Genomic DNA, 13,381 nt, shown 5'->3' with positions numbered 1-13,381 from the left:
TTGCATGCTGATTCTGGGGGATTGCACAGTGCAAAGTGCAGCACTTTCTGTCGGTCAGCCCCCTGCAATGTTTCTCCTTTTTTTTTTCTTTTCAGGCGAGATAGTTTATACCGCCTTTGAAGAGGAGTGTTTCCCTTAATTACGGCTTTTGTAATAATGTTACAACATTTAAACATTAACCAGGCCGAACTTGTGTCATTGGGTTATAGCAGGCCTCCTTAACTTGCCAAAATGGAAAGGAAATAAATATCAAAACAGCCGCTGGCACTGGTGAGCATGCATGCTAGAGCCATGCCAAAAGTGTTGTGTGTAACGCCAAGTTTCCTAGAATGAAAGACAGTAACGCAGCCCATGGCTTGGGTGAGAGCTGGAACCCGCGCGGTCGTTTTTTTCTGCTATTATTTAAAATGAACAAAACCAAGAAACAACCTTATATTGTAAAAATTCCAAGTGGATGGTTTGCTTCAAACTTGAAATCTGCAAAAAAAAAAAAAAAAAAAACACTAAAACAATGGAGCCTAAATCCTTGCATTTGTCCAAAGTATTCATTTTGTGTTGTTTCGATCCAAGCATACTTATAAAAGGCTGACGGGACTTTGTGACTAAGCACACAGCCCTGCCTGGATTGACCACCTCTATGCAGCGGGGGTCCATTCAAATCTGTCCATTTACAATTGCAGATTAAGATTTCCACATAATACAGATTTTGGAAAATTATTTCACAGAGGCTCCTAAAAGGTTCCTAACCAGTCATACATACTCAGGCCTGGAAAGCAAGAGGTTAAAGTCCTTATATACAATTATCAGTACAATGAGGCAACCTCTTTTCTATTGAAGGGGGTGGGAGGGGGTTTACATTGCAAAATACATTTTTCTTCCAGGACCACCTTCTTGCATACCATACGAGGCAGAGCCCTGAGCAAATGAATTAATGCTGTCAATGAATTTTAAGAAATAGTGCCCTAAACCATCCAAGGATAATCCAGCTACGCATTTAACTTTTTAAAGCAAATCAGCAGAGCTGTTGAAACCAGCCAGGTAAATAGCGTTGTGGTTAGCTGACATGCCTTTATATAATCGAAAGTGTAGAGCACAAATCAAAGGAGGATATGATTAGGTTGTATGTTGCACTGGTGAGACTACACTTAAAATCTGCCATTCATTTCTGGTCCAGGTAATACAAAAAGGACACTGTGTCCTTGGAGATTGGTACTCTGAGAGTTGGGAGGGTTCGGAATGGATTACCAATATATTGTTGATGGTGAATCATTGGGATCCTTTGAGACTTGAGTGAGGAATCGGCTAGCTTCATCAGCAAGGACCTGCTCACAAGACCTTAGACCCCAAACAGTCTGCAGTCAACCCACTGTTAAGACATAACTCCACAACACACACCTGAAATCGACAAAGACCACACCAAAGGAGATGGGAAGAATCACAGCCAGAGATTAAGAAAAACTCTTTCCTCGCTACTAAAAATCAGCCTAGAGCAAATTAAACAGGCTGACAGCAGTGAGTCTCAATAGCTGGCTTGCCATCAACACCCATTTGCGTTAAATATTTTGGAAGTCTAGGGTAAAGCATTGTTTTAGAACTCTTGTACATTTGCACCTTTTGGTATCAGTACACTTTAGACAGTCTAGGTTTATAGCTCCATAGGCTGCTATCGGCCAGAATGTCAAATGTTTGATGCAGTAAAGGGCCAATCTACCTACCAAGGCAAGGTAAACAGAAAAACAAAACAGTTATGATAATAACAGCGCTTAAATTTGAATTGAATCCAGGCTTGTAAAGAACTACAAGAGTCCTTAGCTCAGTTGAAGTAATCCTTTCATTTTGGTGTCTATAGTAAATGTTATTATTTTGTAGGTAATCGATGTTGTACTTTTGACAACAAGAAAAGCTTAACAGATGACCTTTAAAATAAGGAAATTGCGCTGAGCCCTCTGTGAACTGCAGGTGTATGAAGATGAAGCTGCAGAGCTATGATTTCCACACATCTGTTTGATCTGGAACCCAGTATCATAATGTACACGCCTAGCCTTGTAGTTTCTCTTTGCTCTTAACCTTTATCATCCAATAAGCAAACAAAGCCTTGCAAAGATCAAAAGAGTAACCTGACTTTATAGGGCAATTTCATTTTATTTATTTTTTTGATGAAATAAAATTCACTGCAATCAAAGAATGGCAACTGTTCTCCGTCTTAATGAGCTTGGTGGCAACAGTCCTATTTCATATCATTCTAAAGGCTTTAAAAAAAATGTATAATTGTATTTTACAATGTAGCGCAATGACCTCACTGCTCCTGCTTTGACACTTGAAACTCCTCATTGTTAAGCACCCCCTTTGCTTCTCAGCACAGGCCTTGAAAGCAGGCTTAACCAATCTTTCCTAATTGAATTGAATGGAGAACCAACCTCATCTCTTAAGCGCGGTGTCATTGCATTAGCAGGCTGAGGTCTGTCTGTCCAAATCAATATAATATACCTGCCTGGGTGGCTATTTTATTTAGTAATGGGATGTGTAGCTTCTTGGAAATTCAATGTCTAATCAACAAAGTGCACTTAAAGAGGATGCACTGAATTCAAAACATGGGTATTGTGTTTTGTTGTGCCTTGCTGAGACCAATGTTTATTGCACCGTACATTTGTTTGGTCTGTCTTTTGCCAGATCATTTGACCTCAGCTGCACTGCAATGCATGCAGTGTTTAAATAGGACTGTACTGCAAGAGGCTGTTTAAACACTAATTTGCATGTACTGCATTAGCCTCTGTACATTAACTGGTAGAACAGAATTTTTAGACCAACCACCTTTATTGCCACTGAATAAATACACTCTCTGGAGAGGTTGCATAGGATTTACAGTTGTAACACATTACTAAAGAATTGCATCTAGTAGAATCTACCCCAACCTGGAGATCAAACCCCAAATGGCCACCCCCATCTGGTTATCCATGTTATCTTAATAATAAACATTCGGCTAGTGAAGCATGCAACTATCTGTCTGTGAGGCTATTTCGAAAAACATGTTTAACTAAAGCATGGAAGAACTTTGGGTGGTAGGAATTTATAAGGGGAGTTTTAACAAAAGCAGTTTGCTCTTCCATGGGACGAGCAGTGACTGGGATTAGAGCTGGTTTAGGGTCACAGACAGTCGCCCACATCCCCTATCCAAATCAAACTCCTCTGCGGCAGGGAACTCTTTATTCCAGGGTTTGAAAAGCTTGCTTTTGCAGAGCAGAACGAGCCCCATCGTTTTGGTGCCTTGTCTGATGACACTGCACACAAAACAAGAGAAAGAATGTGTTGCAAAAAGGCCACCGCGCTGACAGCAAGATGGATGCAACAAGTGACAGTCTTTTGTTGAAAAAAAAAACAACAAAAAAAACACATGCATTCCGGACAAAGGATAATGAGCTATGGATACCCTAAAAAAAAACAAAAAAAAAACTGCTAAACCATTTCACATAACATGGCTATTAAAAAAATCTGTCTCATGACATATTCAAGATATGACTGAAAAAGTAGCAGATCTTAATACTATAGAACTTGTAGCACTGTGATGTAAACAAAGGGGATTAAATAAGATACCATCAGAGGAAACCATCAACAGAGTTAAATGGCAGCTGTATTGAGTTCCACCGATGTCCCTTATGTTGTTCACTGTGGTAATCCTGTACTGTCATTTTGCAGTCCTTTGTTTTAACCATGCTCATACTATGCATTTAATTCATGTACCTTGCCTTCACACATAGATATTGGGATTAGATTCGGAGGCAGTGTGGGTCCAGTGGTTAAAGTCCAGGGCTTGTAACCAAAAGATCACTGGTTCAAATCCCACCTCTGCCACTGACTCGCTGTGTGTCATTTCACCTCCTTGTGCTCCAACCTGCAGATTAGATGTTAAATCAATGTCCTATTATAAGTGACTCTGCATATAATGCACAGTTCACAGCCTACCTCTGTAAAACACTTTGTGATGGTGGTCCACAATGAAAACAACGATATTACTATTATATAGAGAACATATCATATGGGATGCTATACAACATAGCTGATAAACACTCCACTTGAGAACTAAGCAGCTACCCACAAGTGATTTTACCATGAGTGAGCTCTAATCCTAAGTGAGTGAAAAACAGTTTGTATCTTACCCAGCACACTACCTATAGTATTATAACATGCAGCTAAATCAGAAGAAAAAGAATTTAACTACAACTATAATTTACTCATTTTAACGTGACATCATTTCCATCCAGTACAAGCCAACTGATCCAAACTACATGATAAAAAATAAATTCCAGGTGTCTATCACATCCATATCAGAACTACAATTTATAAGAATATATGAAGAATCACAGGGTTACCAAAAAAATAAGAGAGCTCTGAATGAATGTTACATTTCTAGTTTCTAACAACTGCCTGCCATTTTTCAGTGTGTTTGAGAGGTATTTTAAAACTTCATTTAAGTATTAACCCAGAAGATTATGAATGCCTTAGGGTTTTTCTGGGACATAGATGAACTGCTCAAGCTGAAATCTTTCCAGCAGGCATTTTAATTTTTTTTTTAAATGCAGTCAGCTAGGTGTCAAGATACAATAAATACACCATGAAGGGCTGTCAGATGACATGTGATATTTTTAGGTTGTATAAATAGCCGTTTTAACAAAATAAATAATAATTTCTCCCTTGTCACTCATTGTAAGCTTTAAAAAGAAGCTTGTCCCAATGTTTTCATAGTAAAAAAAAAAAAGAAAGAAAATATTGATACAAAGGATTTCGAGTTTCAATAATCCCATTGTAAATGTTTCTTGGTGGAAGGTTTTAAAAGCGTAGAATTAATAACCTGCTCTCGCTCCAGTCTCTCCTGTTACAGAGGGCGCTCCTGTTTATTCAAGGGATCCAACAAATCTCACGGTAAAGTGGTCTGTTATTATTGAAGCATTTGTTGGGAACGGTCTTGCTGCCTTCACCAGAAAGACACCTCGGAAAATAACGTCACCAAAAGGACAGCTGCACTGTAGTTATATGGTCACTGGCCAGCTGAGGATGGGTGTGGGGGAGGGAAGGTCCTGCACACTGGGGTGTGAGGTAGGGTGGAGTCAGAGGGCATCTACTGTAATCCCCTTATACAAGCTTCCCATAATAAAAGTATAGCAAAGTGTCAGAAGAATGCTGCACACTGACAAGGCGTGTTAAATGTTACTGCCTGGTTTTGATAGCTGCATTTTAGTTTGGGTAAATTTCAAAGTGATCATCTAAACATCCATTTGGACACCTTCGTTGTCTTTAAGCCCTAAAATTAAGGACGGTCACTCACACAAGAGGCCTTATGCTGCATATAACATTGTTAATTTATATACGCGCTATTGATACGCAAACAAACGCGTATGTGGTGTTAGATAGGAGCGCATAGAGCGGTAATTGTGGGTTTCTTTTGCAGAACCACCACATCAAAGGAGCTCAAACCACAGCGCACATCACCACCAACGTTGGAGGAGCGACGACCTTCAAAATTGTCCAGAAGTACCAACGAGAAAAGGCGTCTGGCGATAAAGCAGAATTATCAGCGGTTGTCTTTATTTGACGCTTGCAGATAAGTTCTGAGTGGCAACATTATTTTTAAAAAGCCCCCGTGCTCTCTCTGTAGAAGCCTTGCTTTCTTTCTTTCCCCAGCTGTTTGCTTTACTCCAGGTTGCTGCTTGTGTGTTCGGGTTTTTTCCTTTTATCAGAGTGCCAAGGGTAAGGGAAACCTCAGCTATCGCAACTCACTACACAAAAACACCTGCCGCAATAAATCTAAACAGACCCCGACACTTCCACAAATGATATCTTATCTCGCAGCCGCTGTTGCAACATCTCCTCTGTATTATTGTAGTAGTGTTTTATAATGTGTTTCACTTGTGTAAATATAGTGCTTTATGTGCCGCTAACAGCAGGGCCTGCATTTGACTCTTTCAATAACATCCTTCGATTTCATATCGCCCTTACTACTTGTAACCTTAAACACAGGAACATGCGGGTCACTGCTTTTATTTTCAATCACCCACACCAAGAAAAAAACAGACCAAAAAAAATGATAAAATCTCAGGTAATTGGGATATTTTGAAAATTACAACAACAACCTATTCAAAGTGAAGCCTGGTTTTGTGGCTGTAGCTAGCTGAGGAGAATAAATTAGCCCATGGCTATTCATTATTATGACTATTATTATTATTATTATTAGCGTTGTTGTTTGACTTCAGTGCAGCCTACCTGCATGTCGAGGAGCGAGGAGCGAGAAACAAACCAGCTGTAATCATAATATACACGGTTGGAACCAGACAAAGGGAATGCGTTGTTTTGCTTGGCTGATACACCTGGTTACAAGCCGCGTTGTAAGTGTACCGGCGCAGCACCTTTTCAATGTTACGCTGTCATACCTTCCAGCGTCACACAGCCTACGAATGACAACCTTCATTTTTTATTTTATTTTTTATCTATGCGTTTACTCCCTTTAGTTCTATTTCTGGGCTAAAACACGAATACACCGAGGCAGAATTGTTTATACCTTGACTGACTGACGGTTTGATTGATCGATTTCTGTGAGCAAGACAACGCAGGTTTTGTGTTCACATCTACACCAGCTGCGCTAAAGATATATCATGCTGAAAATGGCATGTCCCTGTCGGCTTTTCTGTTCTGTTCGGTTTCTGAAACGCTTAATTTCAAGTAAATGACCCGTTTGGATCTGAGAGGAAGCTCTCTCTCTCTCTCTCTCTCTCTCTCTCTCTCTCTCTCTCTCTCTCTCTCTCTCTCTCTCTCTCTCTCTCTCTATATATATATATATATATATATACACACACACACACACACACACACACACACATACACACACACCGAGCCTAGTGTTGCCAAGCATGGCCCCTTCAGCCGTGCGTAAACCCTACTGAAGCATTTGGTGATACGTCCCATTAAACTGGACAAGAGACACAAGTCTCTAAGGGCATAAGAATAACTAACCGATAGACTTTTTTCCTGAAGCTCTACGCCTAAAAGTATATGATCATGACATATTGCTTATGTTTATTTGCACGGAACATAATTGAATTCCCAACTGAGACAGAGGGAAGGGGGTATGCAATTCTTACCCGCAGCATGACATCATGTAATAACCAGTTCCAATATTTCATCTCAACGCGTATTGTCACAGGTCAGGTTTATGTGAACTTCGCGAACTTTCTGACAAGTGTAGTTATTAGAATGGTAGCTATATGGTAGAGGGATACAGTCATTTGACTCCTTGCGATTTCGCAGCGCTGAACTCACTCTCACTCACTCACTCTCTCTCTCTCTCTCTCTCTCTCTCTCTCTCTCTCTCTCTCTGTCTCTATCTCTCTCTCTCTCTCTCTCTGTCTAGCACTGGTGTTTTTCCTATTGAAGTGCCGCTGTATTATGCGATTGATTTATGACTTCATAATCTGTTTGAGGGAAATACAATTGCAACTCCGATAGTGAGTACACAAAACCCCAATTTCCAAAAGGAAATCCATTGTGTTCCTAAAATCTATCATTTCAAGTTTACTGTCTGCAAGGTTCCATAAAAGCGGTATAAAACTGTAAATGATTGGAAAGCAGGCTGCGGTTTTGAAACTACACTCTGTCGAGTTTGATTTTGATTAACAAAGCTAACATTTAGGGCAGCGCTCAGTAGTGTGAATCTAGCAGTGTAGCAGTGAGCTGTGGGGCTCTCGATCATGCAGAATGACATAGCAGCCATGCACTTCTCATTCTTTAAGAGAGTCTTCTTTACCAAACAGCATGACAAAAAAACAAAACACCATTGAATTACAAGTTGAAATCAATTCAAAGTAACTAGTTTGAATAATTAAAAAAAAAAGTGTCATTCTTTCCTGGAATAAAACTTGTAATTTTTAGAAAGGAAGACTTCACAATGAAAGCAGCTGATTATTTTTTTCGAATTAAGTATGGCTTTCTAATTATTTATTGCTGAAACTACATTCTTTATGTTTTAAAACGCCAAAGCTTACAACAACTTTGAAGATAAGTTGTTAGAGCCTAATAATGAAGGAGTTTTGATCACCGAGCTACCAGACAACTTAAGAACAGAAAAAGATGTCCTGAAAGACATTAAGTCTGATGATAGGCTAATTGATTGAGCTCCGTTAGTTCATGAAAATTGTTTGCCAAAAGTGATGCTATTCCGTCGCCCTAGACTCTGAAATTATTCAATCTCCTCCTGACTTAAGAATATTTCAATAGGCATTCTTACTTAACAAAATAACCTGCTGGAACGTGTTTTTACATGCCACGCTACAGTTGATGGTAAGTTTTTTTTTTTTTTTTTTTTAATGTAAAGTTTCATCAGAATGACACAGTCGAGTTTTTACTGTGTCAGCTTGTATTGATGGCAAATTCAATATATTATATATAAAATTAAAGATATCAGAAAACAAAAAACAGCACTAAAAGTTCTGCATAAAAAAGGTGGTATTTCCCCCTTCTGTTTATTAAAGATCGAACAACATATAACGTGTTCTTTAATGCCATTATAATATTTTAATGGTCTTTTAAGAATATTTCAGTTTGTAATCAACATTAATGCATATTTTCTTTAAATGGTTTGATGTGGTTCCCAAAAAAAAAAACATATGAGGACAGCACATTATTAAAGCGGCTCGATAGATAATAAAATCATTCACATCATCTTGAGCTACCCTTACTGTTAAGGCTACACCGTTACATAACTACTTTTCAGTGAATTATAAAGATTTCAAAAGTTGCATGCCACCTCTGCATTTAGATGCATACTTCCACAATTAGATTACAAATGGAGATTTTTACGGGACCCTTTATTGTGACAAATTATGGGTAAGAAACGAGGAACATTAAAAATAATTAAGTGTTAAAAAGGCAGTGACTAATGTGTTATTAGATTAGACATATGCACTGGTAACCTATTAAAATGTAATTACTTCTTATAGAGACAGAAAACCCTGGGATCTAAAAACTATAATACTGTTGACAAAAGCTACCCGCCCCCTATAGGTTTGATCCCGCAATGAATTATTTAATTAGGTGCAAAAACACCACATTTGACATGGCGGGGATCTGGTGGGTTTGCAGGTTCCATGCTATCCAAATTAGTTTCATGTGTCAAAATGGCAAAAATAAAAAAAATAAAAAAAATTTAGCTCAGATTCAGAACTCTACAGATTCGTGCTTTCTCTGATACCCTTATTGTGTTTGGGTTCTATAAAGAAACACAATAGAACAATAAGGGTTCAATAAGTAGATTCTTCATATCAGGAACTGCTGATTGGAAGCTTTGTAACCCCTCTAAATATACTACTAATGCTTCTATAGCACTCTCTTTTCTGTCATACAACCAGATTACAACATAAGACAACACTGCGCTGTAGATTCCTACATCGCTAATAAACAATGATAGATTCCTACTTTGATCTCATACTAGTACAAACCAAGACACACGTGTAGCATATTTCAAACGTGTATCAATATACCCTATCCGTATTAATAACTGAATTACAAATTATATCCGAAGTTGCCCATTATGATAAGTAAAATAAACATGAAAAGTTCTGAGATATCTATATACATATACTGAACTTACCCACACATTCATTTGCCTCCCTGGCTGTTGCGCGTTGCCACGGTCTGTCATAGTGGAATGGTTTGCACCGGTCGCACTCCGGCCCTGCAGTATTGTGCTTGCACTCGCAAACCAAATCGTCATCCCTGTCCTTTACGCACCTGGAAGCGTGGCCACTGCACTTGCAGCGCCCCCCGACCTGTAGGTCTGACACCGCGTAAAAATACGAGTCCCGAGCCAGCTCCGAATCGTCCTCGTTCTCGTCCCCAAAAGTGTGCAGGCGGCTGAATGCCACCTTGATGTCAGTGGCGGTAACCCAGTCCTGAAGAACGGGAGAATTGTCAAAGTCGTGAGCCGAGGGTCTACCGTCCAGGGTGCTGAAGGCAATAAGTCCCCCGGAGAGCGGATGCATGTCGGTGTGGGAGTCGGTGCAGATCGCCTCCTGTTCGTTTTGTTTAGTGATTGCCGCTTTGCTGGGCTTGTTATACATCTTTCTGCACTGAGTCGAGTAGAACTGGAACGGGACCCACGATTTGCCGTAGTCCATAGACTTGTAGATGGCCATGGATTCGGGTCTAGGCGAGCAAAACTGCAGGCTCACGTAGGTGACCTCGAATTTTTTGCCGAGGGACAGAGTCAAAGTGACATTCTGCGGGTACTGGAGGTAATTTTCTGACTGCCAGCAGGTGAGGTTGTGCGGGTTGTTCAGATCTGTCAGGTAGGCTGGCGGGTGACACTTTTTGGGGTCTCCGGCGTCGCAGATGTGACAGTTCCTGGACTTCTCCTCTGCTTTCTCCGTCACCACGCAGTACCGCGCCGGCGGCTTGCCACAGGTGCTGGTAACCCGCACCTCCTTGCCGAACGCGGAGTTGACAAAGTCAGGGATGCATCTTCTTGGGTTGCCGTTCTCATCGTAACACGGATCCGGCGGGGAGGTCTGAGCAGCAAACATGCTCATCCCATAACCCCCAGTAACCTCTTCCACCAACAAGGATAGAGCCACAACAGTGACCAAAACCCCCCAAAACTTTAGCATTGTAATCCTTGGCGCGTGTGTCTTTGCGCTGAAATTAACAGCCGTTACCTATAGCGGGGAGAGAAAAATAAAACATGCTTTATACTTTTAAAAGATACTTTATAACAGCAGACACTTTAAAAACAAAAAGGAAAAATGTGACAATGGATTACAGAACGGTATAATATAAATAAAAGCGGTGACACCGCCACATTGTGTAGTAAAATATCAATCGTTTCCACCACTGTTACCAAAGAGCATCACTGACACAGAAATTAACCTTAGAACGATCATGTAAACTTCTTAATGGTAGCCAAGTATCTTAAAAAAAACAAACAAACAAACAAACAAACAAAAAAACACTGGCATAAACACACACACACACACACACACACACACACACACACACACACACACACACACACACACACACACACACACACACACACACCATAAAAAAAAAAAAACTTCCATTCAAATGCAAAATGAGTTAAACATTCTTACGAGGTATTGGAACTCCTCATAGGACACTGTACCTCTGTACAACAGCCCAACACAGCAGAAAAAATAATTCAAACTTATCTAAGAAATAAAATATAGATATGGTGATTTTTCTCGCTGGGATGGCACACGTCAAATTACATTTATATAATGTATATAAATAATATTGAAATTGTGTTTTTGTTTCAATAAACCCTGATGTGCCACAATCCCGCAGTTGGTGTCTCCCAGCGTCTCTCTGGTGTGCCTGGCGCTCTCGGTGTCTCTCTATAGAAAGTGAAGGACGAGCCCTACTTCCAGTGTGCTTGAGGTCATCCTGAGGAGTGACATTCTCAACACGCAGCAAGGAGCAAACAACGACATCCACTGGCGGTTCATCAACAGAGGGGGCAGGCATTCGATTCACACAAGCAACAGATCTGTATATACTGGCACAGCTCAGGGAACAGCTTCTTCGCCCAAATGCACTGCATTTTACAGAAGATGGAACAAAGTTGTCCCAGTCCCCATTAGGGAAAGAGTTGCTTATTTTACTTTATATTGCGTCATGCATTTTATATGCATTTCTGGGTGAAGAAAATGTGTACATTTGATCGGTTTAAATAAGTTCGCCTCAAAAACGAGTCACTTTCGCCAGCAAGAGAGCAGTTTAATCAGATGCCGTGTTGATAAGATCAGGTATCTAAAGTGTTTTTTCGTTTAGTTTTTTTTTTAAACAAGTATGACATAATTTATGACACAATTTCATTTTATTGGAATCAATATATATATATATATATATAATATTATATATATATATCTATATATATATATATATATATATATATATATTAAAACGTTTTATGTTTTGTTTTTTTGTTTATCAACTGCACGTAGCTATAATATTATGTAAATAATAATAATAATAATAATAATAATAATAATAATAATAATAATAATAATAATAATAATGACAAAACTATAATAGTAATAACAGTGGGAATTATGATTGGAAATGTTGTTTAGATATTACCTTTTTTCTCCATCATATTTGTATCCATAACCAGAGATCTTTGGTTCTGGTTCTGTGTGAAAAGTCCTTGTCTATGTAGAGTGATGGCTTGACAACATACAGAGATTTTAGTTTAATTAATCTACTAGCAAATGCCATTTGATTTTTACTCTCGTCTGTTTAACATTCAAACTGCGCTGGCTGTACACAGACCACATAATGGATTCCTTATTTCAATAGCACATGTTTGGCGTAATTATGATTGGAACGTGAGACATCTAAGCACATTTCTGTTAGTGAAGTGCTGATTGAATTTAATTTAGTTTGGGAACGCCTGTGTTAGACCTCTTTAATAAGTGTCGCCCAGACGTGTGTGTTATTCAAGGAACGTGTTATAAATCAATCCCTGACACACCCGGGTCTCGCTGTTCTCACCATCACTTTCACTAAACCACAAATCCATTCTGAACTGACACAATGTGCATTTTATCAAAATAGATTTTTTTTCTCCTCTCACACATTTCGATAACAATGCAGGCAGTCGTGTCGAGTATTTGAACTAACCTGAGTATTTAATTGTCACAGTACAACTGGAAACGGTTTAATGATATAACCTATAGCCAATTAGCACACTTTTTTTTTAATCCATGCGCGCAAATTGGCAAACGAGTAGTGAGTCAATATTAGCAGCCGCGACACCTTTCAGTATCAAAGTTTGCTTGTAAATCTTAATGTCAAAGTGATTTGGATTATGTATGCACGCCTGTTGATATTACACACAAATAGGTTAGTATTGCACATCATCTCCAGAAGGACTGCGAATCAAGTCGAGCCCCCCACCCCAACCATAGCGTGGCGAGAGTAATCTATTGCTTCCCTCTTGTTTCAAACGCTGCGTTCCAATGCAATATAACTAAACATGTGATACATTCGCGTTATCTAGAGACAAATAGAAGAATGGAATTCCTGATATCCTTTGTTTAGCTAGTCCTATGCGCAGTCAATGAGCGCTGCCTTACGTTGTTGAAGTCTGTGTTCAGAATTTCAGCTATTGGGGGCCTTCGGGCCATATTCTCACTTGTTTTACGCGCTATTTAGGCGCTGGAAGAAGTGAGAATAGGGCTATTAATTGCTATCTTCAGTTTTGGGAATCTCGATTGGTAACGGTAATGACTTCATTTTTTATTTGCTGAGTTTAGGCCTTAAACACCTATCCTATCGTTGCGCAAAACACAGTCAAGAAAAACGAAGTTGTGTGTGT

The 13,381-nt window shown here is 39.4% G+C and overlaps 1 protein-coding gene across 2 annotated transcripts in view; it reads right to left on the bottom strand.

Annotated features, from left to right (window-relative positions):
* Positions 1–13,381, bottom strand: part of LOC121295812 (netrin-1) — a 75,839-nt gene that overhangs the window by 55,305 nt on the left and 7,153 nt on the right. Inside the window, exons 1-2 of one of the 2 annotated variants that reach the window (XM_041220874.1) lie at positions 11,133–11,433; positions 9,635–10,697 (exon numbers count right to left, since the gene is read on the bottom strand). In XM_041220874.1, coding sequence (XP_041076808.1) covers positions 9,635–10,649 — 1,015 coding nt within the window. In that variant the 5' untranslated portion in view covers positions 10,650–10,697; positions 11,133–11,433. Of the gene's footprint in view, positions 1–9,634; positions 10,698–11,132; positions 11,434–13,381 lie in introns of those variants that run through there. The other variant, XM_041220875.1, reaches the window with a different exon arrangement.

This window comes from Polyodon spathula, chromosome 20 (assembly GCF_017654505.1).
Source record: "Polyodon spathula isolate WHYD16114869_AA chromosome 20, ASM1765450v1, whole genome shotgun sequence".
NCBI lineage: Eukaryota > Metazoa > Chordata > Actinopteri > Acipenseriformes > Polyodontidae > Polyodon > Polyodon spathula.
Note: the sequence above shows the minus strand (reverse complement) of the source record. Positions and strands in the feature narration are given on the sequence as shown.